This window comes from Cavia porcellus, unplaced genomic scaffold (genome assembly GCF_034190915.1).
Source record: "Cavia porcellus strain 051 isolate PalLab524CR breed Dunkin Hartley unplaced genomic scaffold, mCavPor4.1 scaffold_17, whole genome shotgun sequence".
Classification (NCBI taxonomy): domain Eukaryota; kingdom Metazoa; phylum Chordata; class Mammalia; order Rodentia; family Caviidae; genus Cavia; species Cavia porcellus.
The window spans coordinates 41552060-41573550 of record NW_026947500.1 but is presented as its reverse complement, the minus strand read 5'-3'; the positions used below and the strand labels follow the sequence as shown (position 1 = coordinate 41573550).

Below are 21491 nucleotides of genomic sequence, written 5' to 3'. Positions count from 1 at the left end.
AGGGTCCTGCCAGGGGTGGGTGCCCCTGGACCACATGGTTGGAGGGGCTGCCCAGGGTCTGGAAATGGTGCCCACCAGTCCTGGCCCCTGTGTGGACAGATCCTGGCCCAGCTCCCTCTATGCAAACCTGATCCCACATCCCTAAGGCCACAGCCTGCAGACAGGGCCCTGAGAGAGATGTCCCCAGCGCTCCCCAGAGGCTGATGAAGGAAGTGTGACCAGCGGGCCACAGGGCACCCAGGAAGAAGGGGAAACAGGCACTGCCTGGCAGCCCTTTCCTGTGAGCCAGACTGGGCGCTGGGTCAGTGGGGAGATGGGCATGGTGTGGGGTGCAGTGTGTCCAGGGCAGGTTCCCAAGCCACAAATCCCATCTGGGCACCCTGGGAGGTGCCAGGAGCTCCAGCCCGAGACAGCCAGGTCCGTCATCACCCAAAACCTGCGTGGCCCCCCCTGACCAGGCAAAGGCTCTACCTGTGAGGACCCGGATGCAGAGGTGTGGGGATCTCTAAGGAGCTGGACAGGAAGTTATCCCAGCCAGACCACAGTCAGGTACCTGACCCCAACCCTGACCCAGCCCTGACCCTAACCCCCACCCAAAATGCAGGAGGAGGGAGTATCTGTGCCCCTGATCCCCTGATCCATGTCACATGGCAGAGTCCTGACCCCTCTCTCCATCCTGAGGCCCCAAAGCTGTTCCAGGCTGCCCCATGCCCACCCTGGCTGGGGACCAAGTGTCACCAGGGCCAGCTTGGCTTCCAACTGGGCAGCCGCTCTGCAGGGGGCCAGGCCAGGGCCTGACCACCAAGCTGAGGGAGCCCAGGGCAGGCCCAGGGGCCAGTGAATCCGGCCCTGGTATCCAGGATGAGCCGGAGGTCGACAAACAGCAGGGCCCCCAGCACCATCGCCATGAGTTCGAGCCAGCCTGTGCTACATAGTGAGTTCAAGGTCAGCCTACACCGTATAGTGAGACCCTGCCTCAAAAACACACACAGAAGAGAGTAAAATTTCAATTCCCAGGGACCCCCCAAATGAACATTGTGCTAGTTTCCTCTCTTCTCAAAAATATTCATGTTTTTAGGAATTGATACATTTAAAAAATAAAACTGGATGACAACAAACATCACATGGGAGACCCCGAGTTTTAACAGTTTAGGGTGAGGCAGGGAGATGGAGGAGTCACAGCCCCAACAGGTGTGCTGCCAGGAGGGCGCTACGGGCTGCTGGTGCCCCACTGCATACACACGCATGCACACACACACACACACGCATATGTACACTCACACACGCATACTGCCAGCAGCCTGGCAGCCTGAGGCAGAGTCAGGTGGTGCCAAGCCAGAGGGGGAACCCAAGCCCCACGAAGCCCACGTCTGGGTGCACTGTGGCTATGGACCCTGGGAGGCCTGGGAGTGTTCGGGAAAGGGGTCCCTGTGCCCCTGCCCCAGCATCAGGCCTTGGGGGCTCTGGGAAAGATGATGCAATCTCTGTGGGGTGGGGGCTCCCCAGCTGTCCTCCTCCCATGCCGCCCATGCACGGGCCCTGGGAGAGGCAGCCAGGCCGGGATGCCACCCAGGAATCCTGTTCTGCCCCATCAGCCCCCTTCCAGAAGGTGCAACCCTGACCCCTGCGAGGTCACCCACCACCCACATCTCCCCAGGATGGCCCTGGGGGTCCGGGACAGTCGGGGTGCGGCCACACTTACGAAGAAGAGCAGGTTGAAGAGGAACAGGAGGTATTTGGTGATTTTGATGCAGGCCTCCCCCATAGTGCTGGCCTGGAGCTCCCTGGGGAAGGGAGAGAAGGTGGGGCTCAGGGACTAGGGTCGGGGGAGCCCACACGAGGACCCCAAACCCCAAAGCATCCCAGTTCCCTCATGGAGAAGCAAGTCACCCGGTCCCTGCTTCAGGGGACACCACGGAGCCAGGAAGTGCAGGGGTCAGAAGTCTCAGGCCTGGGTCTCGGGAGGCAGGGGCAGGGCCACCATTCCGGGGAACAGGCCTCTGGGGAGACCCCTGCACCCGGCTTTGGACTTGGTCCACACCACAAGGCCAGGAAGTCAGGAAGGCCTGAGGGAGACCCCAGGATGAGGTCTGCAGTTTGTTCCACGCTGGCTTCTCAGAAGGAGCCTACCCTTCAAAGGAAATACCTATGCATCCGACAAACACAGATAACCACAAATCAAACAAAAATTGTTATCTCACCCAGAGATAAAACCCTCCTTTGCTTTAAGTAGCTATACTTCCTGTGTGCGTGTATGTGTGTGTCCAAGGGTTTTAAACCACATCGGGCTCGACCTGCACAGTCTTTCTTTCACAACACACAGTGTCTGCTAACAAACTGTTTTACCATGTAAATCTATACGCTCATAGGGACCCCTCCTCTAGACAGTTTTGGGATCACAGACTCCCCTTGAAATTCATATATAGATAGCATTTTCAAACAAGTTTCAGGAACCCCAATGGCCTCAAGTTAAAATCCCAGATATACTGCCAGGCATGGTGGCACATGCTTGTAATGCCAGCACTCAGAAGGCTGAGGCAGGTGGATCGTCTTGAGTTTGAGGCCAGCCTGGACTACATACTGAGTTCAAGGCCAACCTGCACCACATAGCAAGAACTTGTCTCAAAAAAACCCACAAAAAACAAAAAACACAAAACCCCCCAAATATAGAGTTGGGTATCATGGCACAGGCCTGCAATCCTGGCACTCAGGAGGCTGAGGCAGGAGGATCACTGTAACTTCAAGGCTAATCTGTGTACACAGTGGTTTCACTTATCACATTACAGGACCCTGTCTCAAACAGCAAAAACCCCAAATACAGACAGGCCACAAAGTGCCTGCCATTGCTCTACAATAGGACACCCAGTTATTTCTGAGTTGTCACAGTCACCCAGGGTGACGCCAGCTGTGCTTCTGCGATGACAAGGACCATGTGGAGACTGTGGAAGGTCCCAGGAGGGGGGTTGAGTGCAGCTGTTTGCCCTCTGGTCCTCCCCCAGGCCAGATGAGCAGCCCAGCAGGACAGCTGGCCTGGGACAGCTGTGGGAACAGCGGTGGCCGGGGTGGGGGAGGAGAGCCACAGGCCAGGGGTACAGCGGGCCACCATCCCTTCCTGCTGTGAATGGCCTGTCAGCCGGGGTCCCCGCCCTTCCGGCTGTGTCCACACACCATCTCGCTCCTTCCTTGCCAACCAGGAGCTCAGAAAGAGACCCGTGGGGAGGGCCAGCTTCCCTCGTCCAGTGAGGCTCTCAAAGGGGCCCTTGTTTGGGGCAGGGAGGCAGCTGGGAGCCCTGTGGCCCGGGTCCCAGCCTGGGCAGCCCTGGTGTCCAGGGCAGGCCGGGGGCTGGCATTCCCCTGATATTCCCGACCCAGTGAGACCTCGGCTGTTCTCCTCCTCACTTTCCCGCTGTATCCTGCAGTGGGCTAAGCCCTCAGCGCCCTGTGGGTAAATTGAGGCACTGAAGGTGAATGACTTGCCCAAGATCACCGGGAGATGAACGACAAGAGAGGAGCTGGGCCTCTGGGAACCACCAGGGAGGCAGTGTTTCCCATGCGGAAATGAGAGCGAGCAAGCTCTTGAGTGGCAGGTGGCTCAGCCAATCAGGAGAGCCCCTCAGGGAGGTGGGTGGTACCAGGGAGCGGGTGTGGGTGTAGGCGTGGGTGCCGGTGTGTGTCCTGGACAAGGTCTCTGCCCTGCAGGTGTGGGCGTGCCAGGCTGTAGAGACCTTGGCACTGGCTTCTGAGGGCCTGAGCTGTGACCCAGCCCCGCCTTCCCCAGCCCTGGGGACGCGCCTCAGCCTGCCCACACTGGGGAGAAGTCAGCACTCAGACAACTGACCCAGCGCTGCCCACGACTCCTGTCCATTGTGAGCTAAGAACAGAGTTTGCATATCTGAGTATTACAGAGGGAGAGATATGAAAACACATGGAAATGCCGTGCCGTTCAAGGGTCTGTGTCTATGCTACCACTCTCCAACCCTCGCATATGACATTTCTTTCCGGATCCCGGTGCCAGGGGCGAAAGGGGCTCGGTGGCAGGGTCCTCAGCAGGAGCGGGGCGCGTGGACTCGCCAGGGACAGAGGGACCGCAGGAGAGGGAAGACGAGGGTCCAGGGCAGGGCCCACATCCAGCTGTGCTACTCGTGGCCCCAGGGAAGAGCCTGCCTGGCTGTCGCCTCCCCCTGAGGCGTCCTCCTGGCACCTGCTGCCATGGAGACAGTGAGGGCAGCGCCTGGCACCCCCGGGGCTCCGTGAGCCTCGCCGGGTCCATGTCTGTCGTCAGTGCCAGCTGGCTCAGTCCTTGCAGAAGCAAAGGATGAGTGTCTTGTTTGCAGAATGTCCCCTGATGCCCTCTCTAGCGTGCGCCTGCTGTATAAGGCGGGCGTGGGGGGCTTTCCTGCTGGAACCTCTCAGCACCCCGCCACCGGGCATGCAGTGTGAACACAACTCACGGGACGGCAGGCACGGTGGCCCTTTCTAGGCAGCTCTAATTTAAATTGCCCGAATGTATCATTGTATGCTAAATCTGTCTGTACAGTGAAACTATTCTGCTCTTTTCCTAACTCTTGCTCTGTTTTGATTCCTCATCCGCAGGAGACTCCTCCTCAGCCAGCCCCAGCCCCACTAATGCCCAACCCCCAGGACACAGACTGGGGAGGGGCTTCCTTCCAGCAGCACTGGCTGAGGGATAGTCCCCAGAACAGGCTCCTGCCTGTGACTGCCTGGGTTTGAATGCAGGTCTGTCACCTCCTAGCTGTGTGATCTTCGCCATGTGACCTAACGCCTCTGAGCCCCCCACCACTGATCTGTGAAAGGAGGAACACAGAACCTGTTTCTCAGACTTTTTCCAGACACTAAGTTAGACAATGTGGCTAAAGGCCTGGCCTATGGGCAGCTGTCAGCAAATATCATCTGCTGTACAGTAATTTCTACTGGTCCAGTCATTGCCTGTGACTGTGATGTTGGAGGGGGAAGACTATGTGTTCCTCATGAGAACAAAGCAGGTGCCCCAAAAATGCTGTTGAATGAATAAATCAATGGGTAGATAAGTGGGTGGATGGATGGATGATGAGGTCAGGGACAGGATGGATGAAGATATGGGTGGATAGATGGCAGACTAATGGCAGAATAGATGCATGGATGGATGGGTAGATGGATAGATGGAAGGGTGGGTAGAAGGACAGGTGAGCAGGTGGATGGATGGATGGATGGATGGATGGATGGATGGATGGATGGGGGAGCAGGTGGATGGATGGATGGATGGATGGATGGATGGGGGAGCAGGTGGATGGATGGATGGATGGATGGATGGATGGGGGAGCAGGTGGATGGATGGATGGATGGATGGATGGATGGGGGAGCAGGTGGATGGATGGATGGATGGATGGATGGATGGATGGATGGATGGGGGAGCAGGTGGATGGATGGATGGATGGATGGATGGATGGATGGGGGAGCAGGTGGATGGATGGATGGATGGATGGATAGATAGATGGATGGAAGGATGGGTAGAAGGACAGGTGAGCAGGTGGATGGATGGATGGATGGATGGATGGATGGATGGATGGGGGAGCAGGTAGATGGATGGATGGATGGATGGATGGATGGATGGGGGAGCAGGTGGATGGATGGATGGATGGATGGATGGATGGATAGGTGAGCAGGTGGATGGATGGATAGATGGATAGATGGATGGATGGATGGATGGATAGGTGAGCAGGTGGATGGATGGATGGATGGATGGATGGATGGATGGATGGGGGAGCAGGTGGATGGATGGATGGATGGATGGATGGATGGATGGATGGATGGGGGAGCAGGTGGATGGATGGATAGGTGGATGGATAGATGGATGGATGGAAGGATGGGTGGATGGATGGATAGGGGAGCAGGTGGATGGATGGATGAATGGATGGATGGATGGATGGATGGATGATGGATGGATGGATAGGGAGGAAGTGGATGGATGGATGGACAAATGTTGGGCAGATGGATGGCTAGGGCAGGAAGGAGAGCAGGAGGGACTTCCACAAGGACATCAGTACTTTAAGTGCTCGGCCACTTTGCAGGAGTCAGGGATCCACTGCCCCCGAGTCAGCTGAGACTATGCTCAGGCGTCTTCTGTCCTCACCCAAGGGTGTGCCCTGGATGCAGGATCCGCTGCCCAGCCTTCCCCCATCCTCAAGGCCCTTGGGTGCAGCAGATGGGGCTGAGAAAGGTGGGTGTCTCTGGGGCCTCCTCTCTGTGCTGCTCCCTCCCCATGACTCAGTTCCTCACCTGGGCTGGGGGGGGGAGCTTTCAACCTGGCCTGAAAAGCCTTGGGGAGCCAAGTGGTGCGGGGACCATGGTGATTCGGGGCCCAGAGTCAGGAGGCACGGGCTTGACCCCGCCCTGAGGGCACCACTTTGTGTGACCTCCCCCAGGCAGCAGCCCTCCCGCCCCTGCTCCTCACCTGTGCGGTGACGGCAGCTGGGAGTTTCCCGCAGCTCCTCAGAAGGTGAGTCCGGGAGACACAGGCACTGTCAGGGAGAAGGCTGCGCTGTCACTGGGGCAGGAGCAGCAGGTCTCCTCCCGCCTCACCCTGCATTAGCCTCCAGTCCTGACACACAAGCATTGAACGCACGCACAGTCCACCCCAGTCTTCTGCAAAACCCTCTGCACTTAACAGCTCCTGACACCGCAGGGCTCCTAGGAGATGCCGAGGAGGGGCTTTCACAGCTCCCTGCAGGCCGGCACGCTCAGCTCTAAGTGCTGCAGGGTCCAGGAAGGACGGTGAATGGCCATTCTACCCACTGAGTGCTCAGCCCGACACCTAAGAGCTCTTGTGTCTCCTCCTTCTGGCCCCGCTGCAGCCTGGACCAGCTCAGTGTCCACAGGTCCCGGGTTCCACCCCTGCTCTCCTAGCCCCTTGTCTACACGGCAGGGAAGATGCCAGGAACTCAGCCTGCATCTTGTTCCTCTCTGGCCCACATCTCTCTAACGGTGATGCAGTCAAACAACTTACTAGCTATAAAAACCAGTCTCAGAAGCTAGGCATGGACACTCACACTTGTAATCCCAGCACTTGGGAGGCTGAGGCAGGAAGATCACTGTGAGTCTGAGGCCAGCCTGGACTACATAGTGAGTTCAACACCAATCTGAAGTACACAGTGAAACCCTGTCTCAAAACACACACAACAAATATCCAGACACCTTATGTAGCTCATGGGCTCTTTGTGGTTTGCTCTGTCCCTCCTCCCTCTTGTCACTCCTGCCTTTACACACAATCACTTAGTCTCTTCCCTACTGGCCCAGGGGCCTGGGCCTTTGTCCACCACAGGGCCTTTGCACTTGCTGTTTCCCTGCCAGAATCATTCCTCCCAGGGTTCCACTGTTTCCTATCTACACTCAGCTCTCTCAGCTGCTCAGAGGAACCAGCAAATGCCAATACCCGGCCCAGTCACTAGCACATCCAGGTGTCACCCAGCCTCCTGGTTCACCCATGTCCACATTCCTGCTAGGGTGCAAGCTCCTTGGGAGGAAGGGACACACCTTGTCTCTGTCACCCTGTGTCCCAAGCCCTGAACATGTTTTATATATAGTAAGTGCTTTGTGTACAGGGTTGGAACAAGGAAGGGAGAGGGGCCTGGAGAGGTGAGGAGGGTTCTTGAGGGGAGGAGGATCAATTCTGATCTGCAAGCTGAAGGCTCAGCTTCCCAGCAATGGCATTGTCGCTGGCCAAGGTGGTGTGGGTGGCTTCCCCCAAGACCGGGCCTGAATTTCCTTTGGCTCACAAAAGCGGATGGGAGCTTTTCCTAAACTATGCACCCCTGGCAGGCATGTTCCGTCCAGTCCCAAGGCCTCTGCCCTGCAAAGCCCCACCGGGGGTTGGGGGTCTGTCTTCCGGCTCCCACACGCTCTCCTGTGGAGGCCCTGGATCCCAGGATTGTCCTGGGGGATCCCAGAGGTGTTGGTCCTGGTGCACCCTGTCCTCAGGGAGCCTGGCCCGGTCCTCTGCCCCTGCTGGGGTGCATGTAGACCTGGTTTCCTGGTGTGGCAGCACCCACTGGGGAGCAGCTGGCTGGAAAATTTGTCACCTGAAGCTCCTGAGCCTCCGACTCACCCTTGACTCCCTGTAGACTCACTCCCCGGGTCGTTTACCTGCACAGTATACCTGTGCCCCAGACCTTTGGGATCATTGCACTTTCAAAGGGGCCCACAGGCAGTGGGAGACCAAAGTTCGCACCAAAGCTGGGCAGAGCGCACTATGGAAGCAGAGTTCTGGGAAATAGGAGGACACAGCTCTGTGTTCTCCATCCCACCCCGTCTTGCTCCTCCTCATTGGGGCTGCCTTATGGAGAGGCGGAACGGGCAGCGTAGGCAGGCACACACAGACCGTGGGTCCACCCCTGGTCTATTGCAGCCCAGCTGCAGCGCCCCAGGGACCCTGCAGAAGGACTTTCAGTCGGCAAATGGGGTTACCTGCCCTGCCCCATGGGTGTGATGGTTACCTGCTGTCAGGCCAGCCCACGGTGGCCTCAGTCCATCAAGTGCCCTGGCCCTGTCCTCCCTCTGTGGCCCGGGACAGTTAGTACACCCTTGATCTTCAGCTCTCCCAGCTGCAAAATGAGGCTGGCCACAATGGCACGGGCCTATAGTCCCAGCATTCAGGAGGCTGAGGCAGGAGTATCACCATACATTCGAGGCCAGCGTGGGCCGTATAGTGAGTTCAAGGCCAGCCTGAACTACACTGCAAGACCTTGTCTCACAAGCAAACAAAAACAAAAACAAAAAACCCAGCTGTTAAATGAACTGGACCATGGGTCACATGAGCCCTGAAGGAGTTAGTGTGTGTTAAGTGCCCAGCACTCTGTAAGTGACACATAATTGAGACTGAAGAGGGTCACAGTAGTAATCGGAAGTTGATTTCCTGAGTCACAGAGCAGAGCTTCTTGAGTTTCTTGCAGATTGCAGGTGAGTGCCCAGTGTGGGGGCTCAGAGCCAGGGACTCATTTGCTGCTCCTGGGAGGGGACAGGGAGTGGACCTCTGCCTGCTGCATAGGCAGGGCCTTAGGCAGGCCTTTGTCCCCATGGCATGGATGCAGCCTGTGGCTTAGCAGAAGGCCTTGCACCTGGACCCATGCTGGCCGCTGCCTCTCGGGACTTTGTCCTGACTCTGGTGGGAGGGGCTGGCCAGGCCCATGTTTGCTCTCATGTCTGCTGGGTGGAGCATTTCCTGAAACCCCAGCCCAGTCTGGGGAGGCTCTCTGACCGCCCCATATCTTACTTTTCAATCTCTGGTCTCACGTTCTGTTGTTGTTGCTGTTGCTGTTGTTAAAATCAAAAGAAAATAAAAACCACCGCTGTTACTCTGGGCCATGGGAGAAATGTGAGGCTTCCAGGCCAGGCAGGACTGGGGTCTCGGGTTTCCCAGAAGACCTAGTTTAATCCCGTTTGCTGTGTGAGCTTGGCCAAGGCAGCTTCACAGCCTCTCTGAGCTCCGAGTCCCCTCTGTGAATCCCAAGATGCCAAGGGGACAGACACATAGGACTGGGTTTGGCCCGCGGTTCCTGGCAGGGCTCTCAGTGCGGGGCTGCAGACATAACCTGCTCAGCACACTTGCCACTCACTTTCATACGTGGATGGGAGGCTGTGGGCCACAGGGACACTTAGGGGTTGTACAAGAAGCTTTCTAGGGGTCCCAGATTCCACAGTCCATAAGGACAGGACCCAGATGCCTAGGGAGACCCTCGGGAGTCAGCTGCCTTCACAGGCTCTGTTCCCAGCCCCACATCAGGGGCAGAAAAATAAACCAGATCACAGTGTGGACTCTGGACAGACAGAAACTCAGATTCCAGTCTCCTGTCTCAGAGCTGTGTGACCTTTGGCAAGCTGCCTGTCCACTCTGCACCCCAGGTCCCTCTCCTGTAAAATGGATTGGGGAGCTCATTCAGGATGAAGGTGAGGTCAATTCTGTGCCCTGAACCCTCTGACTCTGGAGTCCATGGCTCTGGTCACTTTGTGACAGTCAGGGAAGCAGGTGTTAAGGGGAGGAGTGCTGGGACCCAAATCCTTGCAGTCCATGTGGTCAGAGGTGGGACCTGACACCTCCAGGGTCAACAAATGCATAGCACTTCAGAGCCCTGCCCTGGCCAGTGTGGAGGCACACTACTGTAATCCTAATAATTGGGAGGCTGAGGCAGGAGGATTGCCATGAGTTCGAGGCCACCCTGGGCTATGTAACGAGCCCAGCTGAGATCAAGGTAGGCACAGAGGACTGGGCTTCCCCAGGACCTCAATCAAGCTTAGTGCTATAGGTGACCTCAAAGAGGACAGCACATCTCCCTGCAGTGAAGGGCTCTAGGGCTCAGGGCCCAGAGGAGATGCCCTCTCAGAGGTAAAATTCTTGTCTAGAGTTACAGCCATCACAGCTCCTGAGGGCCCCTTGTGGCCTTGGCCAAGCTGGATGTAGGAAATGGGTGGATGGAAGCATCTTATCCCATCCAGGGCACTTATCAGTGCCACCACCAGTATCAAATATCTGTGCACAGCACTGCCCGCCAGAGACTGCTGAGCCCTGGAGGCTCAGTCTACCTTTCCATGGCCCTAGGAGATGAGTTCTGCTTTGAAGCCCATTGTACAGCTAAAGAAACTGAGACCTAAGCTGGTAAAGGCACTTACCCAAGCCACACAGCACACAGAGCCAGGAGTGGGGCCCAGTGCGCCCAGAACCCTGTGCTTCCCCACACCACACCATCTCCAGAAACGCTTAGAGACGATGGGCTCTGCACACCCCGCCAAGGCCTGACCTAGTGAGACGGGTCCATAGCCCAGTCCCACAGATGACAGCTGTGCCCATCCTGGAGCCTGGTCAGATGAGGAAGCTGGCCAGCAACGGCCCAGCTTTGGGGATGGAGGCGGGGTGCGGCCCTGAGCAGGACACTAATCAGGGATCGCACACGGCAGCAGGCGCCTGCCAGCCTCATCACGCCCACCATGGGCACTGGGCTCAAGAAGTCAGAGTGGTGGCAGCTGAAATGCCACTTCCTCAGGCAGTGCCCCCACTCGCAACACAGGCCCTTGCCGAGGTGAGTGACCTGGCACCTGCATCACAGTGGCCTGAGGGTTTAGGTGGGCATCCGAGGGACGTGGGCTCCACTCAGGCTCTGTCACCTCTGCCTGTCACTTAACTTGCTGAGTCTCAGTAAAGCGTTTGTAAAGTAGGCTCATTCCTCCTGCCTCCCCAGGTTCCAGGTCTCAGCACTGTCCCTTTAGGGGTATTTGATGGGAGAAGAGACCAAGGATGGCCAGAGGCGCGGTGCCCTCACACAGGTCCATGGAGCCCCAGAGCCGCTGCTGGGAGGCTTCCCCAGTGCACACCAGCTCGGGGCCCCTGGAACTGGGCGGGGACGGGAGACAGGCCATGCCTCCCTGCCTGCTGGGGCCCTTCTGCAGGCATCCGCACCCTGTGTGCCAGTCCTCTGTGCCCTCCCTGTGGCCTGGCCCTGGGACCAGCCTCCCAACAAGCGGAGAGCCTGTGAATTCAAGGGGTCCAATGTGCCTTGACCCGGCCTTGATGGCCTCGTGCCCTGCATCCCCTGGGGGCCTCCTAGAGGAGTGGGCTCACTCCAGCCTCTGACTCCCAGGAGTCACCCTCCCAGGCCCAGTGCCCTCCTCACCGGGACTCTCCCAGACTCCAGCACCACCCTTGCCCCCAACCAAGATCCCCAAGCAGCCTGGGCCTTGGTCACCAGGTGGAGTGCTGGGGTACTCAGAGCGCCCTTAGGAAGAAGAAGCAGGAGAAGGACCTGGCCCCAAGAGCCAGATGGGGGTCCCTCCATCTGGTCCTGGGGACAGTTCCTGGCCAGCCATAGTGGGTGGGAGGGAATCTGGGATCTAAGCACGCTGGCTCCTCCACTCCTTGAAGGGTTGCCAGTTTCGGGCCCTTGATGGAAGGTGGTGTGTGAGAGGCAAACCTGCCAGGGCTTGAGGCTCCTGCCCTGATGGTGGCCCCACCTAGAAGGAGGGGTGGGGGGATGCTGATGCTGGTGATACCACGGAGAGAAGGTACTGGGCTGGGGCAGGTGTGAAGGAGCCAGGCAGGAAAGGGTCAGGTGCCACCACCAGGTGCCCCCAGGCCTGGACACGTGACCTGCTTCTCCTGGGAGAAAGGTGCTGGGAGGGAGACGTGGCCTGGCTCAGGGGCCCCTGTGTTTCTATCCTGCTGTCTCCTAGGTCATCAAGGAGGGAAGTGACTTGCCCTGGGTCACAGGTGTGAGAGTCACGGGTCTGTCAGCCTGTTGCTGCCGCCTGTCCACTACAGGACACACCTGCCCAGCCTGTGAGCCTTCAGCCTGGCGGCCGGACCCACATTCAGCCTCGCCCCTGGCAGAGGCCAGCTGCCAGTCACCCAACCGGCTCAGCCAGTTCACCGGGACAGACCCGGACCCTGGCCCCACAGGGAAGCCCTGGCTGGAGGGAGGAGGGAGGCCTGGCCGGAGACAGAGGGATGCCAGCACCTGAGCACTGACAATGCATGACAGGCTGGAAGGTTCCCCATGGACAAGGTCTCCAGGGGAAGCCAGAGGCCGAGGGGCAGGGGTCCCGTCTCCTTCAACCATCAGGGATCCTAAAGCCGGGGCCTGGGCAGGTGCTGGACACAGTCACGGGCTGGATTCCATCTTTCCTCCTCAAGGGTTCCAGAGTAAGATCCCAGCCCAGCCTTTCCTGGGGTGCCGGACACCTCAACCAAGAGCTCTGGGTCCCCAAAGCTGAGGCCTGAGTCCTTCCTCCAGCTGGAGGGAGCCACTCGGGGTAGAGGGGAGGCTCGGGATGGGCTGGGTCCTGCTCTAGTGCCTGGAGCTGGGGGGCCCTCAGCAGCCACTCACTGCCCTGGCTTAGTAATAGCACCCCCCTGCTGCCGGCTTTGGGGGGCTGGAAGATTTGTGGGGATACAGATGCCTGCTGCCCTCTGCTATAAAACAGGAGGTGTCATTAGGGGAAAGGATGACTCCCAGGAGGGGAGTGGCCTGCCTGGGGTCCCTCAGCAGGCAGCAGCAGAGCAGGATGTGAAGAGTCAGGTCACCCCAAGATGAGGCCAGAGCCCCGGCACTGCAGGCCTTAGGGCCCAGTATTATAGACAGCTGGGTTAGGCAGAAGCAGTCTAGGCCACGCTGTGCGACAGGGCTGAGGCCTGGAGGCATCACTGCAGAGGCCAAGAACACCTCACAACTGTGGCTGTGCAGCCACTGAAGGCCACACCCCCAGATAAAGAGGAAGGAGCAGCCCTGGGGGCCTCCCCAAGGGATCCCGACATGCTATGACTGGTTTCACCTGGTCCAATAAAGTCTAGATAGACATCAGACAGTGACCTGGGTGGGTGACTAGGCCCTCACGACACATCTCTTCCAAAAAAGGTCCTTGTCCTTTCCATGCACACCTGCCACGTGACCTGCTTCCCCAGGGGACCAGCGTTACCTAAGAGGCTCTACTTGCAATCTTATGGGTTGAGCGTGGTTTTTTGTTACCATCTTGTAACCAACTTGGGCTTTTGCTCTGTAAATCTTCCTCTAGAAAGTGGGGTCCACGGCAATGTCCTTGGGCCCCCTCCTGTCCCTCAGGAGCTGTCTCTCTCAATAAAATTCCCTACTCTTAACCTCCATGGTTCCTTAAAGTTCTTCCTTCAATTCTGGAGAACCTCAACTCAGGACATATGATGTATATAGCAAGTCGGAAGTCATAAAATTTCCCTGTGTCAATTAGAGGTCTGATATCACCAGGGGGCCCTGGCTGGGGGCGCTGATGCTCTGTGCAGGGAGAGGGGGGCAGAGGCTCCCCCGCCCCCTGCAGTCCGAGACCCACTTCGACCCCAGGCCAGGACCAGCTCCAGAGTTCGGGACTGAAAAGCCTGCTCCACTCCTCTCAGGGTGACCCTGGGGAGTGGGTTCGGCTCCCAGACCCTCAGTTTCCTCCCGTGTGCAGCAGGAACAGAGGGTCTCCACCCTGGTGAGGCCAACCTGACATCCTGGCTACCATGCACTGAGGTCCAGCCAATCAGGCTCCCCATCACTGCGCCTGCAGCCAAAGCCCAGGCCTGGCAGGAGAAAGTTTCCAGCTTTCCGGAAAACCTGCCTAGAACAATAACAGGGAACATAAACTGGCTAGAGAACACGGAGCCTGGAGGAGATCGAGTTACTTGGCCGGCAGCGGGGAGCACAGGGAGAAGGCAGTGTGGGGACCTGCCTGTCCGATGGTGCAGGCGTCTGTCAGGCCCCTGGCTTCCACTCTGTAAGCTGAGGGTGGCCATAGTCTGCTTGTTCTCCTACACATCAACTGTCCACTGGAAGCTGGGTGTGGTGGCCCCAGCCTGTATTTCCAGCACTCAGGAGGCTGAGGCAGGAGGATCACCGAGTTCGAGACCAGCCTGGACTTCATAGTGAGACCCTGTCTCAAAAAGACAGAAATTTCCACGATATTCCAGGCCTATCCTGGAGGAGGGCTGGGAAGTGGGGCAGGGATGGACCTTCATTAAAGAGGGCAAGGTTCCCACTGGCAGCAGCACCAGGAGCTCAAATGTACAAGCCCAGCCCTGTTCCCATGCGAGACTCCAGTGGTTCTCAAAGCGGAGTCCTGAGGCACCTCTTGAGATCTCGGGTTAGAAATGAAGGTTCTTGGGCTGCACCCTCAACCAACAGCAACGGAAGCTCGGGCCAGCGGAGGCTTTCACAACCCTCCCAGTGACTCTCACATGGGTCACAGTTCCGGAACCACTGCGCCAGCCCACCAGCCCATCACGACCCACATCTACCCGGAACAGACACCCTCCCACAGTCTTGCTGTCCATTACTGGGTTTCCCGAGGGTGACTGGGGAGGAAGGAGTCACAGTGGGGACAGGCCATTAAATAGTAAAGAGACTCCATGATTAGTTAATGACACCATAGTCTCCCAGAGACTGGGGTGGGGTGGGGGTGGGGGTGGGGAGGGAGCCAGACTCTAATCGAAGAGAAAGAGCTCCCATACCTGGAGTGCCCTGTCTGTCTGTCTTGTCTGAGACTTCCTGGGAAACACACCCTCAAAGCCCACCCTTTCCTTCTGTGGGTCTGGAGCTAAATTTGGGGGTGCGCTCTGGTGTGGAGCGGGTTGGGGATGTCCCCGGTCCTCGAATTTAGTGAGCCCCCAGCCCGCAGAGCCGCTTCCAAGAAATTCCTGCGTGCAGCTGGGAAGCATGAAATTCATAGTCAGCCAGGGTGGTCACTACAGCAGCGTGGACACCAATGAGAGCCTCAGGCGAGCGGAGTCAGGGGGTACCACACCAGGGTTCTGGAACAGACTCTTGAAGTCTGAATCACACAGAAAAATCCTCCCTGTTCAAGCGTCAGCCAGACGGGCGGTACAGGAAGTGGTTGGTAGGGTTTGATCCCATCTGGGGTGTAGATGCATTTTTATTTTATTTTTTAAAAGCCCAAACACCAAACTGATCACAGTGGTTATCTCTGAGTGGTTATTTCCCCTGGCTGGTTTGTTTTTCAGCCTACAAATTTTTCCAGGAAAACTTTCTTCAGTGTTTAGAAAGTTTGGGGGACTTTCTTGGCCACTGAGCTCAGATAGAGTATCTACACTGAGCATGGTCGTCACAAGCCAGATCTAGATGGGTAAGTGGGTGGACTTGCTCACGTTCTACAAGACTGTCAGAGCTGTCCCAGATGAAAGGTAGTGAGCTCTCCAAGCTTTGAAGTATCCAAGCTGAGTCTGGATGTTGTTCATGGGATCAGACTGGGCAGTTAGGTTAACTGAGTGAACTACAGACCTGCACACACCACCAAGATCCTGAGACTCCAGACACAAACCCCCAACTCTGCTCTCAGCTGAACAGCCAGAATACCCAGCTCTAGGCCAGGCTCAGACTCTGTGATCGTGGAGTCGGCCCTCTGCGCCCCTAGGGCTCCCAGTACCCCGAGAAGCTCCTTCCCTCCAGACTAGTGATCTTAGTGACAGGGAGTGTCCCTGTTATTTCTCCCAGAGCAGTGGCAGGAGCAGTCTTCGCCGTGATCACCACCCTCTCCAACTTTGGGCCCCACTGTGGTGGCGGCCTCCCTGGACGAGCTGCCAGGATTATCTGGTTCAGTTGAGCCCAGAGGTGCAGCAGACCCTGGGAGGGGGGGACAGCCCGTGCCTTGGAGGCTGACATCAGTGCCCTGCCGAGGGACTGGGAGAACCCTGGTCACGCCCCACTTGCAGTTGAGCTGAAAAGTGATAACCACGGAGCCCCACAACATGGTCTCTGGGCAACAGCTCCTCCCTACCTGCTGAAGGGTCACCGCAGAGGGATAGACCACCAGAGGGGCTCTGGGACAGACAGAAACGCTGGGACTAGGGGAGAAGGGCAGACTCGGCTTCCTCCCCCGTACTGGGTGTGTTCAGAGAGGCCGAGCCTTGTGACGCACGATGACCCAGGTCCCAGATGCCAACTCATTTTCTGCACAACTTTCAGAAAGAGCAAGCCTCCCCCGTGGAGTTTCTGTTTCCTCTCTAAATGATGACAAGTTATAGGTTCCATTGCAACACCATTCTCTTATGCCACCTCCCAAAACAGTGAGTGGGAGATGACCTTCCAACGGTTGTATATTATTACTGTTATTACCAGCCACAACAAATTAACATTTACCGAGTACCTCCTGAATACCAGGCTTCACGGAAAGTGCCTCCTACACATGGGAACACTTATGCCTTTCTCCAAGTGTTTCCCTGTTGAGGGACCTCTACCGGGTAACACACCTCCAGTTTTGCTCCACCCCACTTTTCTCCTGCTGGGAGACACACTGGGCATGCTCCACTGGGCCCCAGCTCCTGCCCAGTAGGCTTCCTGCATTGTGTTTGCTGTCTCAGATCTCTGCTGCTCTGGCCACTGAGTCCTGAGAGGAGGCAGACTCCTGTCCAGTACTTCCAATGTCCAGATCGGTTACTCTACCAGTTCCAGAATAGACAATTAGCAAAATCCTGGAGCCTTGGATCTGAAGCCACTTCTCCAGATCTCTGCAGTGACATTTCCATCTGGGCTCCATGATAAGCCTGTGTAACCATCACAGAGTCCCCGAAGTATTATTACTCCTCCTCTTCCTCGTGTTGTCCCTAGTTCACAGACGGGAACACTGAGGCTCAGAGAGGCGATCTCCTATCTGATTTCAGCTGCTGCTGGAAAGCTTCCTAAACTCCTCCCAGCCGCAGGGCAGGTCCCCTGCATGCAGAGCTGGATTACGTTCCTATCATTTCTGACCTGTGCCCCAGGCGCCGGGGCCTGAACACTCCCTTGGTGTCTCTGAGGCCCAACAAATCGATACGCACTTCAAACCAACACTCCACCCCTCCTTCAAAAACACAGGATTTATTAACGACAAACTCTTCAATAGGATCCCGAGTTTCCATGACACATTTTTACTTAGATTGTGTATAACAAGGGGTCTCAAAGACAGCTTTGTTATATGTGTGGGCTCTTTTGCTTTTCTCTGAGCATAAAATTAATACAGGCTTGCTGCAGGAGATACAGATTAGGGAAAAGGAAAAAGCCTGTAATCTAATCTATTGTAATATATATATTAGGGGTATTTATCTACATTTTGGCCTTGTTGAACTCAAGGCTGGGACCTGCCGACCTCCTGTCTCTTCCCAGACTGGTCCAGGGCGGGAAAGGGAGGCGGAGCCCAGAGGCCCCGGCCCAGGACAGAAGCCTGCAGCTGGTCACTGTGACACCATCCAGGTCTCATCTACCAAAGCCAACTACAGCAGCTGCAGTGGGAGGGTTATAATTTTTCAGCCCAAAAAGGGCCGCAACTTGCCCAAGGTCAGTTGGACAGTAGAGAATGAGCAGAGAAATGAACCCAGGTACCTGGTCCCCAGACTGATGCTAGTCACCGGGCTCTCCTGTCTCCAAAGACTCACTTCCTGCTTCCGGCTGCTCATCAAGGTCCAAACAGCATTGCACACATGGATGGCACGGACTGTGCCAGGCGTCGTGCCAGGGGCTTCACAGAGAGTAGCTCATGTACAAGCATCTCTGTCCCAGGGTCCTGTGAATATGTGCACTTGTCCCTTGATACTCACAAGGGACGCAGACCCTGGGTGCTCAAGTCCCTTAGGTAAAAGGACAGAGCATTTCCACATAACTACGCACATCCTGCCATCTACTTTAAGCTATCTCTAGATTACTGATAATACAATGCAAAGGCTGTGCAAATAATCGTATTTTTAGGGACTAGTGATGACTCTGTCCACCATCAGTAAAAAAGGAAGTGATTTTTCTCAGATATTTTGATCTGTGGTTTTTTGAATCTGCATGCAAAACTCATGGAGAGCGAGCAGCAGGTGTAGCATTAAAATTTCTCCTTCCAAGAGGCCGAAGCTGGTAGACAGGGGACTCGGGTCCCTGTAAAGCAACGGCCCCGTCCTCAGATAACTGCTGATGGGAAGGCGCCTTTTCTGGCTGAGTCAGGGCTTCCTAAAGGCCACGCTGGCCCCTCACAGGCCAGGGTGGAGGAAGTCAGCTGTTCCCCTCTATGGGGTAAAGGCCAGGCGTCACAGGGGACACGGAAGCCCCAGCTATGACAGGAGAGGCCAGCCAGTCATTCCTGCCTTCCTGAGCCAGGTTCCAGGAGTGGGGGTCCACAGACCCTGCTTCCTGGCCTCATCCCTGCCAATGTGGCACCATGAATCCAGCACTGAGCTCGGTCCTGGTGAGGTCCCTTGGAGGACCATCACTTATTCATTCAACCACCAGTTCCCATATGTCTGCTGTGTGCCAGGAATCTGGAATGGACACAGGGAATTCCCTTCCAAGGAGGGGTCCCAGAAGCACTCTGTCAGCCATGGACTGGCAGCGTCAAAGGGGAAGGTGATGTTCAGACCCACTTCCACTCACTAAGCCTCGAGTCATGCTGATGCAAGCCAGCCACCCAGGAAGAGCGGGCAGTATCTCACAGCCAGAAATGACCAGGGTCCTGGGGATGCACACGTGTACGCTGGAGGGGCACAGAGGGCCTGGAAACTGTGTACCTGAGCCGCAATCGTTTTCCAAGCATTTACCGTAAGACAGAAACAAGACTACTAAAGGTTTTGCAAGCTCTGTTGTCTATTACACCCTCAGGACATCCGGTGAGGTCATCACCATTATCATCCTTGACTTACAGATTAGGAAACTGAGGCTCCGAAAGAGTCACAGAAGCTGGGCATGATGGTACATGCCGGCAATCCCAGTACTCAGGAAACTGAGGCAGGAGGATTGCTGGGAGTGTGAGGCCAGCCTGGGCTACACAGTGAATTCAAAATCAGCCTGAACTACATGGGAGACACTGTGTTCAGACAGACGAGTGAACAAGAGGAAGGGTCACGGAGATAGGACCAGGAAGAGCCAAGACTCTAGTTCCCAAGTCCTGTTCTGTGCTACCACACTAGCTGGTCCCCGGAGATAGGGTGGCTTGGAGGGGGTGTGGCAGGGAGAGGAGGGGACTGTTTATCTGAGGTGGGGGCTCCTCAGCCAGGCTGCGTGGAGAGCGTGGTGTGCGCAGGTGCACACGTGCACAGGCAGGTGGCCACAACATGCTCTCTGTCAGGAAGGCCAGATCCTGGTCCTGAGTCCCCCTGAAAGCCACGAGAAGAACGGAACACTAGCAGGGCAAGGCAGGGCAGGGCAGGGTAGGGCAGAGCAGGGCAGGGCAGGGCAGGGCAGGGCAGCCCAGCAAGAAGGGACTTTTCTGCGTCACACAGTGCACAAATAGCAGAGCTGGAACCCACTCCAGGAGCCAGAACACAGGCCTCTTTGCCCCTCAGCTGCTTCTCTGTCAGCTCCGAGTGAATCAGCTGCTGACAGGAAACCACCAGGGCAAGAGAATCCAGCGGGGTGGGAGGGGGCAGAGCAAGCTGCTCCAGGGATCGCAGCTGGGCCCTGCAGCAAGGGCACTGGCTTCGCAGGCAGCATCAGGGGCCGCAGCTAGGGGGAAGCGATGCACCCCACAGCACGGGCCCTGTTCGCCTCTGGCCTCTGGGCTTCCCTCCAGCCCTCCGGTGGGCAGGCCTGTTCCTGCTGAGCTCAAACTGCATCTACCCTCTCCTGTCTCTCAAAGCCTGCTGAGCGCTGTCTGATTTCCTGAGCAATAGCTATGATGGTTTGGAACAGGAGCTGAACCTGAGCACCAGTTGGCCCCAGAGCTCCAAACCGGAAGTCACATGCAGGGCTTGGGACTGTTGGCTGGGCACCAGGAGGGCTATCTAGGCTTCGCGGATCAGGGTTGGGCCCCCGGGTGGAGGGGCAGAGCTGGTAGCAGCTTCCTCCTCTAAGGCCTGAGCCCTGCAGAGTGAGCAGGCTGAGGACATCATGCCTCACTTGGTGGGCAATGCATGCCACCCTGGGTACCTGTTGGGTGCCAGGGCCAGCGCCTCCCTGGGTGGGCTACTCCTCCCCTCAGACACCGCCTTCCTGTGCCACAGCCAGAAACTCTTTCTTCGCTCAGCTGTGCACACCCCTCCCACCCATCACCGCAGCACTGGCTCTCTGTCCTGTGGCCAGTGGGTCCACGACCCAGCACACCTGGCCGGCCACCCTCCCTAGAGTGCCATATGGTGCAGTGTTACTGCCTTGCTCCAAAACCTGCAGGGACTCCCACTTTCTGCAACTCAAATGCAAACGTCTAGCCCTGGCATTCGAGGCCCTCCACGAGCTGCTCCTGTCTACCTTTGTCTGCCCTGTGGTCCTAGACTTCAACCAGCCTGATCGATCCAGCAGTTTCCAGAGAAGCTCTGGGAAAGGCGATCTCCTCTCTGCCAAGTCACCTTCTGCCCAGCCAATCCTTAAGGCCCTGAAAACCCCTCCAGCCCTGCTGGCTTAGCTTGTGTATGAGCGTCCTGATGTCCTAGCTGGGGCGCTCCCTGATGGTAAACAGCCTCAGGGTATGGACCTTGGGGTCCTTCACCTCAGGGAGCAGGGGTGGTGGGGTTCCCATTAGATGTTCACTGGGTACAGTTTGCAGTGCATACCCGACACATACATGGGCACCACCTACCGAGCCCTCTCCTCCCCACCATGCCAACCCCTCATCTAAAGCCTGTGAAAGCCTTGGACAGAGGACAACACATCCCACATCAATCCAAGTCCACCTAGGACTGGGGGGCACAGGCGGAAAGTGCTGCTCTGGTCTCACCCTTTACTCCTGCCCTGCATCCACATGTACCCCACGACTGTCATGTGGCACAGCCTTCAGTGAGACAGTCCCATGGTCCTCCTTGACCGGCTCCAGTGTGCGGCTTAACTCGCTGCATCCCACAGTGGACAAACAACACTGCAGGGTCCCCTGTGCCCAAGCCTGCTCAGTGGGCACCAGGTGGCACACTACCCCCCTCACCTCCACCCTAAGTCAGCCATACAGTGCAGCCACTGCAATCAACCACCTGGGCAGTCTGGCCCCTTGAGATCCCATCTGGTCCAGAGCTCTGCATGTGAGTGACCTTCCCTAGCTGGGACATGGTG

At 57.0% G+C, this 21491-nt stretch overlaps 1 protein-coding gene across 2 annotated transcripts in view; it reads right to left on the bottom strand.

Moving 5' to 3' along the window:
• Nucleotides 1-21491, bottom strand: part of Cd82 (CD82 molecule) — a 32927-nt gene that overhangs the window by 10058 nt on the left and 1378 nt on the right. Inside the window, exons 2-3 of one of the 2 annotated variants that reach the window (XM_003465119.5) lie at nt 6452-6518; nt 1703-1784 (exon numbers count right to left, since the gene is read on the bottom strand). In XM_003465119.5, coding sequence (XP_003465167.1) covers nt 1703-1765 — 63 coding nt within the window. In that variant the 5' untranslated portion in view covers nt 1766-1784; nt 6452-6518. The remainder of the gene's footprint in view (nt 1-1702; nt 1785-6451; nt 6519-21491) is intronic. The other variant, XM_063227803.1, reaches the window with a different exon arrangement.